General features: G+C 40.5%; 3 protein-coding genes across 4 annotated transcripts; 2 read left to right on the forward strand and 1 right to left on the reverse strand.

The window, feature by feature from the left end:
- Positions 1-2,296: 2,296 nt before the first annotated feature.
- Positions 2,297-8,734, forward strand: cd9a (CD9 molecule a). Of its 2 annotated transcripts, none has more exons than XM_083973028.1 (8): positions 2,297-2,490; positions 5,324-5,426; positions 5,544-5,641; positions 6,140-6,214; positions 6,475-6,576; positions 7,139-7,228; positions 7,598-7,681; positions 7,807-8,734. In XM_083973028.1, exons 1-8 carry the CDS (start codon positions 2,422-2,424, stop codon positions 7,870-7,872), a joined length of 687 nt encoding a protein of 228 aa, XP_083829154.1. In that variant the 5' UTR covers positions 2,297-2,421; the 3' UTR covers positions 7,873-8,734. The 2 variants fall into 2 exon arrangements, with proteins under 2 accessions (XP_083829154.1, XP_083829155.1); XM_083973029.1 differs by lacking the exon at positions 2,297-2,490 and adding an exon at positions 4,015-4,164.
- A 1,153-nt stretch (positions 8,735-9,887) lies between these two features.
- Positions 9,888-13,202, reverse strand: bbs10 (Bardet-Biedl syndrome 10; the record flags this gene model as incomplete). The annotated part of the gene is made up of 4 exons (XM_083973180.1): positions 13,186-13,202; positions 11,947-12,181; positions 10,867-11,847; positions 9,888-10,719 (listed from the first exon to the last, which is right to left on the reverse strand). The coding sequence occupies exons 2-4, from the start codon at positions 12,135-12,137 to the stop codon at positions 9,888-9,890; spliced, it is 2,004 nt and encodes a 667-aa protein (XP_083829306.1). The 5' UTR covers positions 12,138-12,181; positions 13,186-13,202.
- Positions 13,203-16,150: 2,948 nt separating this feature from the next.
- Positions 16,151-19,075, forward strand: syt1b (synaptotagmin Ib; the record flags this gene model as incomplete). The annotated part of the gene is made up of 8 exons (XM_083974488.1): positions 16,151-16,298; positions 16,913-17,103; positions 17,415-17,528; positions 17,665-17,832; positions 17,930-18,097; positions 18,443-18,560; positions 18,648-18,781; positions 18,869-19,075. 8 exons carry the CDS (start codon positions 16,151-16,153, stop codon positions 19,073-19,075), a joined length of 1,248 nt encoding a protein of 415 aa, XP_083830614.1.
- Positions 19,076-20,607: the final 1,532 nt, after the last annotated feature.

Below are 20,607 nucleotides of genomic sequence, written 5' to 3' on the forward strand. Positions count from 1 at the left end.
GGTTCGTGTCTGCATTTGGGTCCAGCCCCCTTCAAACCCTGACAAAGTGTCCCTGCAGTCGTGCCCATGTGAACCAAGGGCTTCTAGAACTAGCTCTCCTACTTTTTAATGTTATTTCTATTATTAAACTTGTTTCCTGCTATGATCCTTCACAAACTAAATGCTTTTCTGGTATAACTTTGCAATATGAGTTCTGTTTAAAAAAAATCAAACTACAAGGACACTCATGGTTAACAAACAGGTGAAAATATATTTTTTTTTACCAAATCAGATTTAAGACTGTGTGGCTGTGTGTGACTTGACTTGATCTCTTGACCTCCTCTTCATGCTGGTCATCAGCCTAGTCACATTTTGCTATGGGATGGCATCCCATTCCTCAACCAGGATTTATTGAAGGTCAACCAGTGTGGTTGTGTTGGTCACTCTAGCACATACAGCACACTCAAGCTGATCCCACCAAGTGTTCAACTGGGTTGAGGTCTGGACTCACGACAGGCCACTCCATCCTCTCCTAAATTCTGAAGGTACTCTTTTATAATTCTGGCTCCAAGGGGTATTTTTGGCACGTTTTTTGGGGGTACTGCTACCCACATGTTTAGCTGTGTTGCTCATTCCATGAATGCACGATCCACAAGTTGCACCTCATCGTAGAGGTGAGGTATGCTTCCCAACGATGTAAAATCACCAATTCGTATTATTAAAGGGGCGAAATGATTGACTGAAATGTATTCAAACTTTTTTTAAGAGTTTAGTAACTGAGGCAGGTGCTAAGCTCATAAATCAGGTAATGATCACCCAGCAGATGCATCCAATGGGAACTCAGGGGCTGACTCTGATGTGTAAAAATAGACCTCTTGGACCATTGCCAAATCAGGTTGGTTAGGATGACGAAGTAACTCCAAGAAAAGAACCTGAAGATAGGAGAATGGCCTTGTCAAATATAAGAAATTAGGAAAGGTCTACAATTGGTGAATTTGTGTAGTCCTATCTGTCATAAACAAGAGATTACGGGTTACAGGGCACGTTTATGTGTAGACGAGAGCTAGGACATTGGGGCGGCGGCACTGATCTTGCAAGGTTGGTTTTCAGCCAAGAGATGCAATAAGTGACATGCACGTGAAAAGCAGAGAGCCTCCATTCTCCCTGGTAACAAGTTAAGCCATTTATTAAACCATCACAATTACTCCAAAGCTAAGGTAAAAATGTAGCATAGTTAAGCTACAAATCCTGCATAGTTCCTCTTTAAAATGTGACAAATCAATTGATAAAGTGGGTTTTTTAATTGGTGATAAGTAATCAAGAAAAAGAAGAAGCCATTTAGAAGTAGATTTTATAAAATATATAAATTTTCACAATAATCTATCAAGTCTGTGATAAATGTTGGGTTAATAGAATGATTTGTGTCTCGATTTGCAGCCTTTTTCCAGGCAATAAGTTATCAAATATTAAATTGAATAGCTACATGGTTTATAGTTGGTGTATTTAATGGCAGTAAATAATTTAATGACTAAAGCATTTTTTTACAGTCTAAATAAGCCCTTTATAATGGATGCCTTGTTGGTGCTCAATAATCTAAATAAAATATATATGTAGCCCTATACTATGAACTGCCAGTGTGTACTGTCGGGGAAACGCTGCTGGCCAGGACATGCTCGTGCACCGTGTTCATTCATGTACAGTATATTCAGTCCATGAACGCGCTTTTCTTATTCCCGGAGAATTACGTCATCGCACTGTGCATGTTCTGCAGAAACTTGCAACCACATAGCTCACAGCAGGCTGCAGGCAGTGCATTGTTGTGCCATCGTAGAGCAGGAAATACAAGGGCTGAATGTAAACTATAGGTCACATTGGTTACGACATCTCTTGTACAGACTATAAACTAATATGAAGAAGAAAAAAAAGAAATAAGTAGCTGACATAATCACATCATAATGGGACAGTGCTGCCAGAAGACATTTAGACATAGATAAAGGCTACGTGCAATATAACTTGTGAATTCCCACAATATGTTTGCCCTTTTATGGCGATAAGAGGGGGATTGGTGATGGCTGTAGTATGAAAATGCCACAAAGAAAAATAGGACTGGTTTTGGGGAAAAAACAAACAAACAAAAAAACTTAGAGGTAGGCTAGGCTATATTAGAGAAATAAATAAAATGGACACGAAAAAGAATAAAACGAGAAAAAGAGAGAGAGAAAGAACGATTTGCAGGAGGCTTTGCATTTGCACCGTTGTCTGTGGGGGCGGACCACTACAGGCGCGCACAGCACGACGCGCATATCGGTGCCGGCGGCGCGACGGCAAATAACCTCATTCTACATACTGACTGTTATTTAGAAGGTCTTCTCCGCTATTCTACCGTCGGTGTGGACTGGTGATAGTGCCAGCACGAGTGTGATCCACAGCTCGAGCACCGCCATGGCTGCGCTGTCGGGGGGAGAGATGTGCATCAAATACCTGATGTTTGCCTTCAACCTGGTGTTCTGGGTGAGTTTGAAGCGAGGAAAAAAAAAAAGTACACCCTGTCTTGTGTTTTTACGCGCGTGGGCTTCGCGTGCATGCGCATCCGTGTCTGAGCAGGTTACTATAGCTATAGTAGTGGATTTAATTATGCGGTGTCCCACATAGAGAATGGAGGCGAGCACTCTGCCGGATCTAGCCTGGTGCCACTTATCAGAGTTTATTCCAAGGTGCCCCCTCGAATGATTTCTTGGCTCGGGCCACCACTAAACAAAGTGCCCCCGAAAGCTTGTGGAGACCGAGCGGGGTGGAAAGAATAATCCCCGGTGGCCAAGTGACCCAGTTCCATCGCAACAGACTACACTCTGAAGTTTGCGCGCACGGCATTTTAATAATTGCAATGGGTGAAAGGGGAGGGGGAGGGAAGGGGGTGGGGGGTGCTTCATTGTGGTGGTGAGAATGTGACTGATATAATAATAAAGATTTCAGCTGGATCACGTGACGTGAAGAGTTGCGCATGTCAGGGAGCCTGCCTGTGTATGTAGCGTGTGTGTGTGTGTGTGTGTGTGTGTGTGTGTGTGTGTGTGTGTGTGTGTGTGTGAATGAATCCAGGATATCCCATATAGGCTATTTGTATCCTACAAAGCCTACAGGGTGTGTCTGTTTGTTTGTGATCTGGAGCCTATATGTGGTTTCATTTGGATGTTTTGCCCTTTTATGAACATTTCTAATTTGTGCAGCTATAAATAAAACCAAGGAGAGCCATTCATTACAAGGCAGAGAGGGGTTTCCCACAGTCTGTGTGCATGGGAAAACAGTGATCCTGAGAACTATCCATTTTGGATATTCAAAAGCCTAAAATATGCAAAGATTCAAGTTTATCATGAAAAACAAGACTTTAAGACATACAATAAATCCTCAACAGTTTGTAGTAAAATATATAAGAAAGCCTGCTAGAAACCCCACTCTTCCACTCTTGAATTAGATCAAACAGGAAGCAAATTGTGACGCACTCTAGTCTGTTCATGCAGACACAAATCACATGACACAAATATCTAATTACAGCTCAGTCTGGACACAACAAGAGTGTCAATGTCCAGCGTTTTGTCAGGAGCCTGACCTTGCACAGAAACCTTGCTTTCAATAATAATGGCCTCTGGGAGAAGGAATGTGAGGAAACCATATTTGAGAGCATCTTATTTTGTGGCTGTAGTAAGATACAGTTCAGGTGGCAGAACAGTTAATATGCTGCTAAGCAGGTTTCTTGGGAAATGTTTTGTGTCAACGTGCCTGAACAGAGCCTGATCTGTGCTGCTGTAGGCTAACCCTAAAATCATAAAACGCTTCATGCCTAAGTTAAGTTGCCTAGTTATATACATGCATATTGTACATGTATGAACATGGCACAGGGACACAGGATGAAAGTCAATTTCTCAGGTAAGATTACCACTCTAGCCACTCCCTATACCTGTGCTGTAATTAAATGACTGTTTGAGGGTGTGGCACTGAGAGCCATTCTCACTCCGCCTACTCATTTGTTTTTATTGTAACTGACACGGTTACGCTTTTACTTCCTCCACAAAGGTAGTTAGTTATTAAACACTCTTAGCAGTTCTGTGTGTAGATTCGATCAGAATGGGTGTTGCAGGGGGAATCAAGTGTGTGAAATATCTCATGTTTATGTTCAACTTGATCTTTTGGGTAAGTGAGCTGCACTTGCTGTTGTGTTGTATTGTGTAGTGTGTGTGAGAGGGGAGAAAGAGAGAGAGAGAAAGAAAGAGGAAACAGTGAGAGGTAGGAAAGCTTCCTCGACTAGCATGTTCCAGGTTTTCTCTGGTGTGCCATTTTGCTAAAAAAAAAAAATTACACAACTGAAAACAGACATAGTAAGAAAGGACACACATACGTACTTTTAAAAAAAGAGGCTCTCATAGTTAAAAATTTACTGACCTGTTTACCCTGACAAGGCTTATCAGTTAGTGCTTGTGTACGCGTATTACAGGGAAGCATGCATGGAGGTTTATAGTGTTAAGTACAGAATTTAATGGAGAATACCATAAACTCATAACATACATACCGCTATCTGTTCATGAATAGACAATCAACTCTGTGTTACTGTAATATCAAATACATGTTGATAAATGAGAGAATAGTGTTAAACTACAAAAGAAGAGAAACTGGTTCCTTTTTTTCCATCTGTCTCTGATTGTGAAACTGGTCTTGCGACTCATTGCAGTTGCAGAAGAACTGATCAACTGACATGTACATATTCACACATTGCATCATATCATCTGCACCATCTGTGTATGTGAAACAACAGCAGTATGAAGCACATATTGGCTAGCAGTTTTCTGTCTCTCTGCAATGTGTTCCTCCAATCTTATCTGAATCAAGTGAAAAAGCTGAGTGTAATTTGCGGTGGGCTTATCAGAGAGCTAATGACACAAAGAGAATGAATTGTGATGTAGATATTAGACACTAATGTTTATTATTTTGAGGTCAAGCAGAACAATAGAAATCGCTGTGGATGTAAGAGTCTTGGGTGGTTAGACACATCAGAGGTGATTGGAGACATCTGTTGGTAAAGATTTGGACATGAGGATTTCAGAAACCTCTTACTGGACTGGAAAGTCAGCAAAAAAACAACAAAAAAACTGTGAAGATGAGCCTTGATGAAGGATTCCAGATGGCGAATGCCAATGTTGTGTTGAAATGAAGTTTGAAAGCAGCCATAAGTTATTCATTCCAACAACAATAAAATAACCGTAAAAAAAAAATTTGACCAAGGGAAAGGGGATATGCTGTATTACTCCAGTCTAAAAAAAAAATTTGAGATGTGTTTTTTGTTTGTCTGTTTCAGCTTGCAGGCACTGCTGTCTTTGCATTAGGCCTATGGCTAAGACTGGATCCCAAAACCAAAGGTCTTTTTGAAGGACCAGAGTCTCCGTATGTGTTTTACACAGGTAAGACATTCTCTGTCCTTCAACAGGATCGTTGTCTATTAACAATGAATCAAAATTTAAACAAGCTCTATAATATTATATGTCTGATACAAGTATCTGTATATTGTGTGTGTGCAGGTGTATACATCCTGATAGCAGCTGGAGCCCTGATGATGGTGGTGGGTTTTCTGGGATGTTGTGGGGCTATCCAGGAGTCCCCCTGTATGCTGGGCCTGGTTTGTACAACTTTTTATTCAACATGAAATTAATTTCTATTGATTTACAGCTAGTTTTTAAAGCAAAAATATAATTTTACCTAAATTCTTAAAGTTCCAGTTTCTTTTTCTAAGTCATTTTTTGTAGTAATCTCTCTCAGCAGCACTTGGACTAGTTATTCCACTTAAGCAAGTGTGGGCTGTAGACTGACCACCTTGGACACACTCAAGATATACGAGATGTGCGCCTTCATCGTTGTTTAGTGAATAGTGTCAAGGCAAGAGAAGAATCTCCGTACTCCCTCTTTCCCTCCCTCCCTCCCTCTCAACCCAGTCTGGCCCTAATCTTCTTGCACTAAATCTCTCAGGGGGAGGAGCCTATGTAAATTGGGTTCAGCTACACTCAAATGACCTTATGTGTTCACACATGCAAGCAAAGGACAAGCATGCGCACAAGCACAACCAGAGTCACACATTCACACAATGAGCTGAGTTTAATGTTTCTTTTCCTCTGCACAGTTCTTCTTCTTCCTGCTTATCATATTTGCAATCGAGGTCGCAGCTGGAATCTGGGGGTTTTCCAACCAAAGCAAGGTAACATCCAAATTTATAATTATGTTCCACTGATAATTTTATTTGTACAACAATTTTCAACAAAGCTAAAAGCACTTTGCATCAATAAAGTAGTACCATTATTTAAACAAACAGCAATAGCACCAGGTAGAAAAAAATGAAAGTAAAACACAAAGTAAACCACTGAATGACAAGTGCAGATGTGTGATATACCTAAAAATGTACTGCTTAAGCAATGCACATGCAATAATGCATAATTCTTGCTTCCTGCTGTGTTACAGGTGGTGAATGACATCACAGCGTTTTACATGCAGACCTACAAGAATTACTTGACAACAGCAGATGAGCGGCTTAGGGAAACACTGAGGGCGATTCAAACGAGTGTAAGCTATTTCTGCTTCATTTCAATCTAGGCTTTAGACTACTACTTTGACTTCACTCAGATCTTCCCTTATGAGTTTGGCACACACAACATTTTCAAGAAAATTCAATGCATTCCTGTGGGAACTTTTGCAAGACTTCAAAAGATATTCTTAATGTTTATGACTACAAGGTGAGGAAAACACCTATTGGAAATGATCTGAGACAACTGATACCACTCTAAGATTTGGGTGTGAATAGAGGAGTTCAACTTCAAGATTTAAGGTGGTCAGTCATAGATTGAGATAGCTAGAGATATGTGCACAAACAGTTAAATTGTTGTTTTTGGGGTAGTCACAACAGTTCTTGGTGAACCGTTTAGCTGCAGACCACACACACTCAGTATGTCTGTGCATCGCACTGTTTGCCAGGCAACCTCACTGTGACTGCAAAACAGTGGAAACTAAAATCTGAACCACAACTACAGTAACTATTCCTTTACAAGGAACACTTGTAGTGGGAGAGATGTGTTTTCCTTCAGCAACTTGTCTTGTTCTCTAAATGTATAACGTTGTATGTTTATAGCTGAACTGCTGTGGTCCAACTGGTACTGTTGCTGATAATGCCAGAGACACTTGTCCTAGAGGAGAGCCACTTGAGGAACTCATTACCAAGGTACAACCACACTGAATGTGTACACATATTACTGCAGTACCTGTCAACACAGGCAGATACTTCAGTCAAAAGACAGTCAGAAATAAAAACTATTAAAAAATGGGAGATGGGCCATTGATCTGAGATATCAGACATCCATAACTTCTGTGAGAGTTGTGGCAATTACTGTATGTCAAATACATAATGATGGTCTGACATGTGTCATGAGTCCATCCGTCTTCCCTTTGCAGCCTAATTTCCTGAGCCTCTTGCTGTTACTATGGCAACAATGGTTTACTGGAGTCTGTATGCTCTCAGGCTGTCATATGCACCACAGCACATATAGCATAGGTTTATAGAGAAAGCTGAAAAGAATCATGTCTGTTGCAGAGCTGTCCTGACGCCATTGATGAGGTATTTGACTCCAAACTGCACATCATAGGAGGGGTGGGGATCGCAATAGGGGTCGTTATGGTAAGTGTGTGATTTACGATTCTATAATTTCTCAAATTTCACTGTCTTCTGCTTTTGAGGATGAACACAGCCCAAATGTGAGCGGATACAGACACTAGTACTAATCATTTTCCTCTCTCTTGCAGATGTTTGGGATGATCTTTAGCATGCTCCTGTGCTGCGCTATCAGGAAATCGCGGGAGGTGGTGTGACACCTTCAATCACACCTCACAGTCCTTGTTAATGTTGCATGATGTCATTCCTCGAGTCACAGATTCTCCACTGCCAATAGAAACACTGCTTGATTAAGGAGGATGACCGAAACAAGGCTGGGTGCAGATATTTCTGATCGTTGCATTATTCGTCAGTTCTAACTGTACTGTTGACACTAAGGCCCACCTTTCTGGACTAGATAGATGCGATTTGATTATTGGCCCAACTATAGAATGGGTGTCATCTGTCCTTCAGTGGTAATGTAGTGCAGAAATGTGTAATTCGTGGTCATTTGATTGAAATTAGTGTTTGTGAACAACTAATTATCGAAACAAAGGATCATATTATTGTATAATGGTATCACATTTCTATTGCTACAACTCGGGGTCACTTGCTGGCAAGAGGAATCATGGTCCAGGGTCATAAAAAAAACGACCACCACATCAGCACAATACAGCAGTAACCAATGAAATTCCACAATTGCTCTTTCTTACAACACAAACTATGGTGACTAGTAGCCAGCTGAGCTGTGAACTGCGGTGACTGTGCTTTTCCCAGCTCGGGTATTAGAGTAGCATTTCAGTTCCATTAGAACAATAACATTTTGTTTATTGTTTTCCTTTCCCTGCCCATCACCTAAATTGCCCTTGTTTAAAACGCCTTTAATTTTTTGTCACATATTGTAAATGTGTTTTTTTTTTTTTTTTATTTGCAAAACATTTATAATCTTAGATGGTTAAATTGTATGTGTGGTTTGATAATATATTTTATAATTTCATTTTCATTTTACAGAGACTCAGTTGATTTGTACCATATGCACTATGTTTCACAGAGACAAAAAATTAATGAGATCCAAATAAATCAAACTGTACTAAGATGACTCTGAGGACTATTTCTATTCACTATTATGTACACATCATCACATACCCACAAAAGTACACACAGTCCTTCAGTCAAATCAACAGTTTTATTTGGCAGGTCATCACATAGTAAAATCATCACTACTAGTACCAAACTGGCTCTGGTGTGGTAGATTAAGCTGTGCAGGACATTAGGGTCAAGCAAGGGTTAGGTGCCTTCATAACACTGAAAACTATATTTTGGTTCTTTTTTGAGTGCACAGTGGGAAAAAAAAAACATTCTGAATACTTCCCCAACTTCCCCCTCTTTGATATTTACATCCATCAAGTGTGACTCATCCAGCAACTATCAAGTGTGACTCATGGTGAGACACAGAGACAATGCCACGAGCTCCAACAATCACAATTAATTTGTGGAAAAATTTGTGTTCAAAATAGGTTTACACAGTAATTACAGTAAACAGTAAACTTAATGTAGTGAGTTGAGTTAATGTCTGACTCACCATTTCCCCCAAAAGAGGTGAGAACAGACTTAGCGTTCCACTGATTACAGAACAAGGAAGTGCACTTTGATTTGGCTGTTGACAGCGTTCTGTTGCTGTTCAAATACCCCACCCCCATTATAGAGATAACGTTGATTATAAAAAGAAGGGTGTATTAGTGTATAATTGCAAGGTTATACGTCCAAGTTGCTCAGTGTTTATGCCACTCGCATAAGATGTTTACTGGCCAAAGGAAGAGGGCAGGAAAACTGAAATAAGGACAGTATTAACACTTACTCGCTCTATTTGCTTAAAATGAACACAAATTATTAGATAAAAACTGCACACGCTGTACTAAATAAAGATTAACACTACTGGTCTAGCCTTATGACCGAATGGCACAATACCACCTTCAATTTCTATTGGCCTATAAACAGCACCACACAACAGTTCTGCCATGGAATGTAATCTACTACCTCTGTAGGAGTGCAGAGGACTTGCATTACAAACAAATGGATTATAAATATTTTGCAGGGGAGACAAATACAAAATGCTATGACCATAGAAAAATGTCTGTAACAGTCTGCGATAAAGTGCATCTTATTTCTTCCCGCTTTTGATACCTGAGAAACTATGAAGAGAAAGAAAATGTTTATTGAACACAATACAATCTCAGTCCTCAGCCTCATCCTCTGTGCCCTCCCAGGAAATGTTTTGTAGTCTGTGTGATTGTGTGTGCAAGGCAGTGTGTGTACACAGCATCATGTCCACCCGGAGAAGACTTGTGACACACTGCAGGACACCCAGAAGCAGCTCATATTTGCAGGAGACAGACTCAAGGCCCAAGTCCAACATCAAATCTTTTGATATAATGTTAGCCATTCTGCAACAATGCAACCTTGGTTTACTATCCCCTAGAGGACATTTACTCGTACCATGACTCTGTGTGAGGCTTACACTGTGTTTTTGTTTGTATGGGAGGCTAAAAATGTGGGAATGATTTGGAATAATACTCAGGACCCTGGATTGAGTCTGCAGGAAATGTCGCGGATTGTGGGAGTAAATCTGTCGGGGGACACTCAGTAAAGCATTTGATAAAATCTCGTTAACAGCAGGAATGTCTGTGTTATCAGAAACTGAGGAACGGTAGCCATAGTTTAACAGGGCATGGTTTAAGAGAAACTCGAACGTGCCACCAGCAGGTATAATACAGCCTGGAAGCAGCACACTCTGCTGGACGGGAGATGAATTGGAGGAGTTGTTAGTGATTCTATTATAGGGATCATCTGGATGAAAAGATTTCTCACTTCTCAGTGACTGCGAGGTCCTCTTTGGTGTTGCAGTTATTCCAATGGGTTTGCAAGTCGTAAGTAGCATGCGGATGGCATCTTGAAACGCACAGGCATACTGGTCTGTTTGCCCTTCACCCGGGGCACAAATGACCAGACTAGTGGGTTTGACCATGATCCTTTCCTCTAAATCATGGAACGCCACGTGGACATATCTGTGGAAGAGAAAATTTTTTAGTTTGTCATGAATTAAACAATATATGAATGAATGTGGAAAACATGTGTGAATGCATATTAATTTGACTGCATGTATCTTTGTGACTCTTTGTATACAATTAAGCAAGAACAAGATGTCAACAAACCTGTGGACTCCCAGTAGTATTGGACGGCAAAAAGTCAGGGTAGCAACACTGACTGATTCTATCATCCAGCAGTCTGAAACAGGCGTTGTCCCACTTAGCTGGGCAAAGAGAGATAGCTCATCTTCACTGATGCACTCCACAACACACATCTGTGCCTGTGCAGCTAAAGCCAAGACAGCAACAGACTGTTTGACTGCAGACAGAAGCACGGTGACACCCAAACTCTGCAGGTTTGCAAAAACACACTCTAGTGACCTTTCTGACCACATACTGAGTTCCACAATACTTTTCTCCTTCCTTGAATTCTCTTCCATCATCTGACCTCCACAGCCCACCTGAAGCACTTCTCCTGCACTGAGCAGCTGCGGCTGCAGGCACATGGTTAAAACAACAGCTTTAACTGGATGGTGGTCAGTCCGAGGGCAGGGTGTGGCAAAGTCCCTGTGAATAACTTGCCCCTCAATCAAACGTGAACAGCTAATAGTAAAGCCTGATACAGGTGTATGCAGTGCAGGGAAGTTGTCATTTACAAACTGAAGTGCTGACGAAGGTTGGCCATCTACATATTTTAAATGCCTGAGCATTTCACAGGTGAGGTTGCTGATGCAGTCACAGTGAGTATGACCAAGACGAGTTTGAAAGAATGAAGCTAGAAGCTTTTGAACTCCGGGATTGTTTGTATGAGTAAGTGATTGCGTTTCTGTCGCGATATCCTCCCACAACACACAGAACCCATAAGGGACCACTCCTATGGCAATGAGATCACCCATTTCCTCCAATGCGAATGCAAACAGTTTGTCAGCCAAGCGCCTGGCAGTGGCGGCTTCAGCTGCTTCCCTGGAGTTATAAGTGTGAGACATATTAGGCTCTTTGCAGGCCATTGTATGAATCATCCGTAGCAATGACGCCAGCAGTAGGATAAAGGTCTTAGATCCATCACCCGTCACCGTGCTGTGCTTCCAAACACACTCCACGACCATCCTAAAATATAAGACACATAAATGTAACAACAAACAATACAAAGACAAATTACACTCGATAGCAACAATAATAGTGAAACAGTTAATCAGCATATGTTACCTAGCCAGTGGATGCTGAAGTTGCAGCGCTGTGAGAATGCGTTTTCCACTGCGGCTCAACATGGCCTGTCCTGTATCTCTGGTGAACAGCACCTGCCCTCCCTCGGGACCAAAACTGCGGAGGATGACCGCCTCCAGAGCACATACTGTCTGCAGGACATGTTTGAGGTGAAAATGCTCCACTGGCAACATCCCCAAACTCTGGAGGGCACACAAGCTGCCTTAAAACGGACAAACTGTGAATTGAAAAAATATATTATGTCATCATTTGCTTATTATTATTATTATTATTATTATTATTATTATTATTATTATTATATGTATTACTTAAACTAGTAGTCACAAAGTCTTATCAATCCCTGCTTGGATTCAGAGACTTGTCCAAATAAAGCATTTTGGTTCAATATGTGAAAGGCAACCAAACTTCAAATGTTATTAGCTCAATGTTCATGTGATGAATTAACTACAACTGTAATCATCATGCAATACAACCATTATGCATTACTCAAAATAGGTACACTTTGCACAGTAAAAGCTATTTATTGTCCTAACCAATGACAAATAATTTTCATAATAGGCTTCTACAATATATTGGAACAGTATACAAATGGCAGACACCGTTTATATTATGTATTTCCTTATTGAATATATGGTTAACAAATCTGTACAGACTTTTGCGGTATGTGGTCCACAGTCCTTCATTTTTTTTGTTTTACAGAAGCTGCTTATGGATCTTTGTTGACCAGTAGGGCGCCTGTTATCACTTGGTTGCTACTATCTGGTCGATAGATTTAGATAGAAAAACAACACACCTAACTAACGTTACACCTGTAGATGTTCTGAGTGCACTTTTTTTTTTTTACAGAGTCCATTGGCAAACCGTACACCACTGCAGGGACGTCGCCGTCCGTTTCTACAAGTCCTGTCCGCTGAGACAAACTTGTGACTATCGACGTGTAACATGTTACAGTACCAACTTGACGAACTAGCTCCTGATTAGCCTGCTGCTACCGCTAGCTACGTAACGTTAGATGCCGTCTGTTGTGCTAGCTAGGTGGCTAGCAACACGCTCTCCTCGTTAGCAACAGTTAAAATGAGGTTGATATGGGAGAAATCTTAGAACTGACATAAACGTGCAGTCACGAAAACAAAGAGACAACCAGCTCCCTTTTCTATCCAACGCTTTTAATCAAGCAAAACATATTTGTAAAGAATACAGTGTGTGTAAAGAAGAGCTTACCATCAGTCAGACAGGACGCTTTCCGCTGTATCCTAGAGACGAGGCTTCCTCTGTGGTGCTGTGCTGTTGACATCTACTTTCTTCTATCGCCACCTAGCGTGTGGAGCTTGTTATCGTTGAAGCCAACCACATTGCTTCACATTGTTTATGGAGTTGGCCTAATGAGCCTAAAGGCAACACTAAAGGACATGGTTTTTTTTCCTTTTAACATTTTTATAACGTCTATATGTGAGAATTAAATATATTCATATTATGTGACTGGACTTGTGCTGTATGTAGGCCTACTCATGAAACAATGTGGAAGTCACACACTACAAATTAACTCAGGGTTGTTGTGTTACTATGCATGTAAGTTACTCAAGATCACATCTATTAAAGTTTCTCATTACCAGTGAGGTGGGAGAGAGTGATCGGTGTCTGTGTGATGGCTGCTGACTAAACTGCCCTGTTGTGATGATGAAGGCTATGTACTTCATGTATTTCTTGAAAACGAAAACAATAAATAAAGTTTAATTTACAGATATGACTCTGCATTGCAAAGGCCAAACATTTTGATTTCCATCATGGCAGCTCAAGATTCCAATGTGGAGATGGGGAGTAATAATCTAAATCTAGGCCTAATCTAAATTGTTTGTCCCTGCAAATAACTACACACTGAGTTTATATTTCTAAATAACACAGACAGCCCGTCCTCCCGCCCCCTCTGTGTCCCTTCTTTTGTACAGTAGCTCTGTGCAGCTCTGATACCTCAAGGTGATTGGGGTGGGGCAGGAACTTGATCTCTCTGTTGCTGCAGAAACCACATCCTAAGTTTCTAAATCAGGCAACATCATCTATACATAGACAATATGAGACAGTTCTGCAGCCACTGCCAGATGTACCGACACTCACACACACACACACACACAGAGCTGTCCACTCTGAATGTAAATGTCCTCTATTGCTGAATTCTCAGTATGCTAACGAGCCTTTAAAAAGCCATGTCACTATACTAATGAATATGCATCAGTGGCCCGGTGAGGGTGACCTGTAGGGATGGGACAGAGGTCACAGAAGGTGTGGCGTCAGAAGTAAGGACCAGCGGTCCTGTGAGACCTGAATAGACAGAAAATCACACATTTGCCCGAACACATAACACCCCCACACACAGAGGGAAACTACACAAGATGCCTGAGCTGCAATCACACCTATCCCAACCCCGACTCTATCTTGTCCTACCCCCTCTCTCTCTCTCTTTCCCCCTCTCTTGGTCCAGCTTACACACACCTGCTCCACTCTTGTTGATGTCTAAGAACTGGTGAGACAGAGGCACAGGGCAATACGTTGACACGTATCATACCTCACTGTTTTCCTCCAACCTCTCTGGCTCTGCAATTTTTTTCTCCTCCTCCTCCTCTTCCCTCTGAGAGGAAAAGGAGTACCTGTGAGTCTGAACACTGCTGCTGAGACGACTGAATACAGGTATGTGTCTGGTCCTATTTTTCCACTTTATTTCATTCATCAAATCAACTTTGATTTATTTCTCGAGTGTGATAAATGAATGCGTACTGTTTGTAAATCGTGGATGCAAAAGAAAAAAGAAAAAGAAAAAAAGAAAGATTACAAATATTATTTACCAAGTCTGTCTAGGTGATTCTACTGTTTACTTGAGACAGACTACGGTACATCACCGACTATCCAAGGGAAATTTACAATCCAGTTTCAATGATTTTTTATTTGCCTTCTCTAAAACATCACACGGTCCTCCGATGTCAAGCCACAAACAAGACTTCTTTTCTTAATAATGCCTTTTGAGATACAAGTTTGCATTTTATAAACTGTCATGATGGTGAAAATGTATTAGATCAGGTGTAAAAAAAATAAATAAAATAAAAAAAATTTTTTTTGAATCAACAAATGAAGCTAAGGAACCATATGGTGTGAATATTCATTCAGTCATTTGTTATGACCTCTGCAGCAAAAAGAAAGAAAAAAAGAGAACTAATACCTAAAAATACAAAAGCTGTGAATTATTCATTACATGAGCAGTTGGTTATGCTTTCAGAAGAGCACATCAGAATAAGAGATATTGGTTAAAACATATAATAACTAAATCTATATCAGATAGCTGACATATAAGTCCTGGTGGTCTTTTGTGTCCTGTTTTGACATTACTACTCATCACTTTGGCTGTACCTTGAATTTTTCTGTTTGTCCCATCAGTTCTGCAATATATTCTGTTTTTATTTCTTTTCTTTTCAGAAAATATAAGTTGCCTAAAAATAACAACAACAACAACAAAAAAAAACGTAACAGTTGTCTGCGTTTAGGTCATTGCCAGCTTGGGTGCGAGATCACATCTGCTGATTCAGCCCCAGACACTCAATACCTGTGATGTCTGCAGAATAGAAAATAACATATCAAAACACTATTTCACTTTAGAATGACGTCTTGGCTGACGGGTTTTTTTCTCATATAATTTATTGACCTGCACTGAGCACGACCTTGGCTTATGATTATCACCTTTGGCAGCTCACTGTGGAACAGCAGAGATCCACGCATGACACCTCAACTCGATTTCTCCCCTTCCTCTCCTCCTTTTCCTCTCCTCTCCATGTCAGCAGGTTTGGCAGAGACAGCAGTTTGCATATCCTGTGTTCAAGTGTTAGTGCCAGGCCAGCAGAAACAGAACGCATCATTTGACTCTGATGGTCATACCATGTCTATAAACTCATTATTGTTTTAATCAATAGCATTGGTGAAAACTCTGCTCTAGTGTAAATGTGTGTTTATGCAATTAGCTTAGATACCATTACCTAAGTTTGGATTGTTGTGCATTTGGAGGGCGCTTACAGGTGTCCCTTTCTGTTCTATTGAAGCATGATGTTCTATATATTCGACATGATGTGATTTATTTTTGGACTGAACCATTTTTGTTTTCTTTCTCAGCCAGTTTAATTCTGAACCTTCTGTCAATCATTAAATAATGACTGGGAGCCATCAAGCTGCCCCGGCTCCACTGGGCACCCCAGCTATCCCAACGCTCTTGCCAAATGCAACATCCACTCCAGGCCAAAAACAATCTGGAGACCACAGTCCCAACAAGTTCATGAGTGAACTCCACAGCATCCACAGTGAGTTAGGCACCTGACTACACGTTTATGACATTACATTGAAAATCTTGATACATATATGGGAAATAAGAACCATACAGTAGTGTAGATTTAATCCTCTGGTAGAGCAAGTGAGACAGTTAGACTGTGGCAATTTGTGACAAGTGGGGAAATAGGGCTGCTGTAGCCTTTGTTAAAAGAACATGAATGACATAGCAACTCATCAACTCATACAATGCCAAAAGATACCCAAAGTGTAATGATCCTCCACAATAGCATGTTGGAAATACTGGACTGAGGATACACGATTGAAATGGCACAGAATTCAATAAGTAAGACTACAGATATCTCAGGTGTACATATTTTGTTCTTTCCATGAGTGTATTTTAGAAAGAGTATTATCTGTGCTTTCTAAAACATTCAGTAACTGACCCCATAAAGCTAAAATGATTATATGTCAAATTATCCTTTGAAAGTAAAAGATGCTGCTGGGGGTATCTTATATCCAGGAACATGTTGCTGAACTAGGAAGAGTCGACTCGCACTGTGTATGAAGAGGCCTGACATGTGGCTAGTAATAATGTATGCAAATTTATCATGTGTCATGTTTGTGTGTGTTTTATGTGGATTTGCAGTGCCATCATGGGCTGTTGCTGCCCTTTGCATCGTGAGTTTGTGCGCTGTGCTGTCATGCGCTGTGTGTGTATGGAAGAAGTGCTTAAAAAAGAAGGACAAGGACAAGGACAAAGACAAGGACAAGGACAAGAAAAAGGGAAAAGAGACGAATAAGGGGGGTTTTGACACTGAAATGGATGGAGGCTACGAGGTAGGCTACACACACACACACAGTCTCCCCCTGCAGATGTATTGTCCTTCCAGTGTAGTGCGGGCGTTTAGGTCACCATGGACTTGTAAAACTGTCAGCATGTGTTGAGACTAATGGATGCTTTGCACCTCGCCCATGTTGTTGTGTAGGTTTATGTCTAAGTTTAGTTTTCTTGAAGTATCTATCTTCAAGGATACAGGTCCTATTTAAACACACCGATGGTGTAAAATTCATGATTCATTCATGATTCCTTGCAAAGTTATATTTACCTGCAATTTGGTGTGTGTGTGTCTCCATGTGTGTGTGTGTAGCCGCTGAAAGACGAAGGAAACAAAGAAACAGAGCTGTCAGATAATGAGCCAAAGGAGGAGGAGAAGCTGGGAAGACTACATTTCACATTAGACTACAACTTCACAGATAATACGGTGGGTAGGGCACAGCTATTCCCTTCTGACATTTTTGCCCACTGGCTGCCAACTCTAAAATGTCACATTTTAACATGTTTCTTCCCACTGTCAATTAGCCAGATTCTCCTTTCTTTCCTGTGTTATCCAATTCTAGCTGGTAGTGGGCATCTTGCAGGCGGCAGAGCTTCCTGCCATGGATGTGGGAGGCAGTTCCGACCCTTATGTTAAACTCTATCTGCTCCCGGATAAAAAGAAAAAGTTTGAAACCAAAGTGCATAGGAAAACCCTCGAACCCAACTTCAATGAGACGTTTACATTTAAGGTAAATTTAAATGCCAAGATGAATAAAAATGTAAAGTACATGATACACATTAAATATGTTTCAAACTACTGTCTTTGATGCGTGTTCTGTTGTGTAGGTACCGTATACCGAGATGGGCGGGAAGACACTGGTGATGACTGTGTATGACTTCGACCGTTTCTCAAAGCACGACGCCATAGGAGCTGTGAAGATACCGATGAGTAGTGTGGACTTCAGCCAGTCTCTGCAGGAGTGGAAGGACCTGCAGAAGGCAGAGAAGGAGGAGGTGGGAGCACACTGTGAGAGGAGGAGGAGCTGAAAATGACTATTTTCCCCAAAAATGTTGTTAAATATACTTTTTTTTAAACTATTTGTTTAACTTTATCCCATGGTGTGTTTCTTTGTGTTTTCTATTTTACTGAACAAGGTTACAGATGCTCCTTGTTCCTAGTGAAATTAAATACTTTTTCCCATTTGATATTTACACTTCAATTAAAAGCCAAGAATACAGACTGTTCTTTGGTCTGAGGAAGACTGTAGCTACTTTTGATTTTAAACCAAACTTTTTACAATTTAATCACAAGTCCATACAACAGCATACTAATACATGCACTTGTTTTTGCTGCATCAGAGCGAGAGGCTTGGAGACGTATGTTTGTCCTTGAGGTATGTGCCTACTGCAGGGAAGCTGACAGTGGTGATTCTGGAGGCCAAAAACCTGAAGAAAATGGACGTAGGTGGATTATCAGGTGAGTCAAGCAGCAAAGAAATCTGGATTCAATTGCAACCTGCGATTGTCTTGCTCTGACATGAAACCTCCCTGTTCTCTCTATTAGACCCTTATGTGAAGATCCACTTAATGCAGAACGGGAAAAGACTCAAGAAAAAGAAAACAACGATAAAGAAGAACACCTTAAACCCTTACTACAATGAGTCTTTCAGCTTTGAAGTGCCATGTGAACAGATAGAGGTACACATGTTTTTCCACACATACATATCCATACAAATAACATTCATGAGGAATTCATATTTTTTCTTTCATTATTTTCATTTATAGAAGGTGCAGGTAGCAGTGACTGTGTTGGACTATGATAAGATTGGGAAGAATGACGCCATAGGGAAGGTGTTGCTGGGCAGTAGCAGCACTGGGACTGAGCAACGCCACTGGTCAGACATGCTGGCAAACCCCCGACGGCCAATAGCCCAGTGGCACAGTCTTCAGCCAGAGGATGAAGTCAACGCATTAATGTCCAACAAAAAATGAAAATGTGGGCTCCCCGGGGGCTATGAAGCACTGCAGCATTTACCTCAGCTACTTCAAATTTATGTTTGTATTTCTGCCCTAATTCCCTTTAAAAACATTTAAGCTACTTTACTGAGTAAATGTACCCATAATATCCTGTTTCCCCCTTGATACTATTACAGATTTAAAGCTTTCCTTCAGTAATTCTCTACTGCTCTTACTTAATGCTACAAACAGTTTTCAACAATGTGTATCACTCCATACAGTGCTATTAAACCAAATGAGATTCTTTTTAAAAATGTTTGTCTTTCTTTTTCTTCATTTGTTCTTAGCCAGACAATCAAAAGGATAATGAAATTAAGGCCTCACATTATCATCCAATAAAAATCATAAAAGCTAAGAAAGTTCACTGATTGTGATGTACATTACAACCTACAATGAGAGAAAGTGAAAGACATGTTTTGGCAGTTTATGTGCAGTATCATATCGAAAATGACAGAACAGGCCAAAATCACAATCGGAAAACATATAATTTCCCCCCTCTGTCTTCATTTTTACCTTTCAATTATTTATGTTATTTCTAAGTTTAAAATAGTGTGGAATTGGACAGTCTTTGTAAATTAATCCTTTGTGGGAAATGAGCAGTGCAGCACCATCTTTCCTCTCCAGTTTATTTGAAGACACTATATGTGGTCATTATTCTTCCGCTTAGATAATAGAGAAAAGAAACGCTCCTTGCAGTTTGGATTATGGATGGCAGCAGAGTATGCATTCCTTATGCAGTTACCCTTAACGTCACTGTGTCTGCCTTGTAGTTTTCCCACCAGTGTGAATAGTATGGACAAAGTAGCAGAAATGCTATTAGGCCAACATAATTTTGAGAAAGCTGCTTTGTCTCTTACATTGTCAATCTCAGTATGATATACTGGAATCGTGTAATTTTTGTGGGCAATGGGCATATGTGCCGTATCTTTCTCTGCTGCTAGTCTTTATATACAGGCCTGTGTATTTTCTTGACATAATACATCTAATTTGATCACTTGTACCATCTGATGTGTACTGTTTGTCAAGCCTGGGAAGATGAACGTTATCAGGGTTTCCTGTTTTCCAATGTGGTACTACTTGTAACTGCCAAAAGAAAGTGATGAATAGAAAGCACAGCATTCATAATCAACATGATCCTAATTTACAAGTAACGTTGTGGATTTGAATTGCCTTTTGTTCTATATTTGTATAAAAACATAAAAGTAGGCTATATGTTAAGTCGGTCAGTAAGAGGTTACAAGATTATGTTAAATAGATAATGCTGTTTTCATGGTTCAGTAAACAATCATCTGGATTTTGCAGTAGGCTACACTGTCAGCGCCTTGCTTTGTCGGCCACAGCTTCATGTTGTCAGTTAGGTTGTTTATGTGTTATGTGTGAAAAGTTTATGAAGTCCAGTGAAAGCTGCCTCCAAACACAAGACAAGCACAACAGAATAAATTTACCCTGTTAGAAACTAGCCTGAATCATTAGCGCCATGTGTGCTAGCAACAACCTACAGTAATGTT

This window comes from Trachurus trachurus (genome assembly GCF_905171665.1).
Source record: "Trachurus trachurus genome assembly, chromosome: 6".
Classification (NCBI taxonomy): Eukaryota; Metazoa; Chordata; class Actinopteri; order Carangiformes; family Carangidae; genus Trachurus; species Trachurus trachurus.

What these genes read in the sequence shown, in the direction of transcription:
- cd9a (XM_083973028.1), top strand. Translation starts at nt 2,422, where the DNA reads ATGGCTGCGCTGTCGGGGGGAGAGATGTGCATCAAATACCTGATGTTT. An exon ending in TCCGTATGTGTTTTACACAG is followed by an intron (nt 5,427 to 5,543) that starts GTAAGACATTCT and finishes GTGTGTGTGCAG; the next exon opens with GTGTATACATCCTGATAGCA. An exon ending in TGAGGGCGATTCAAACGAGT is followed by an intron (nt 6,577 to 7,138) that starts GTAAGCTATTTC and finishes GTATGTTTATAG; the next exon opens with CTGAACTGCTGTGGTCCAAC.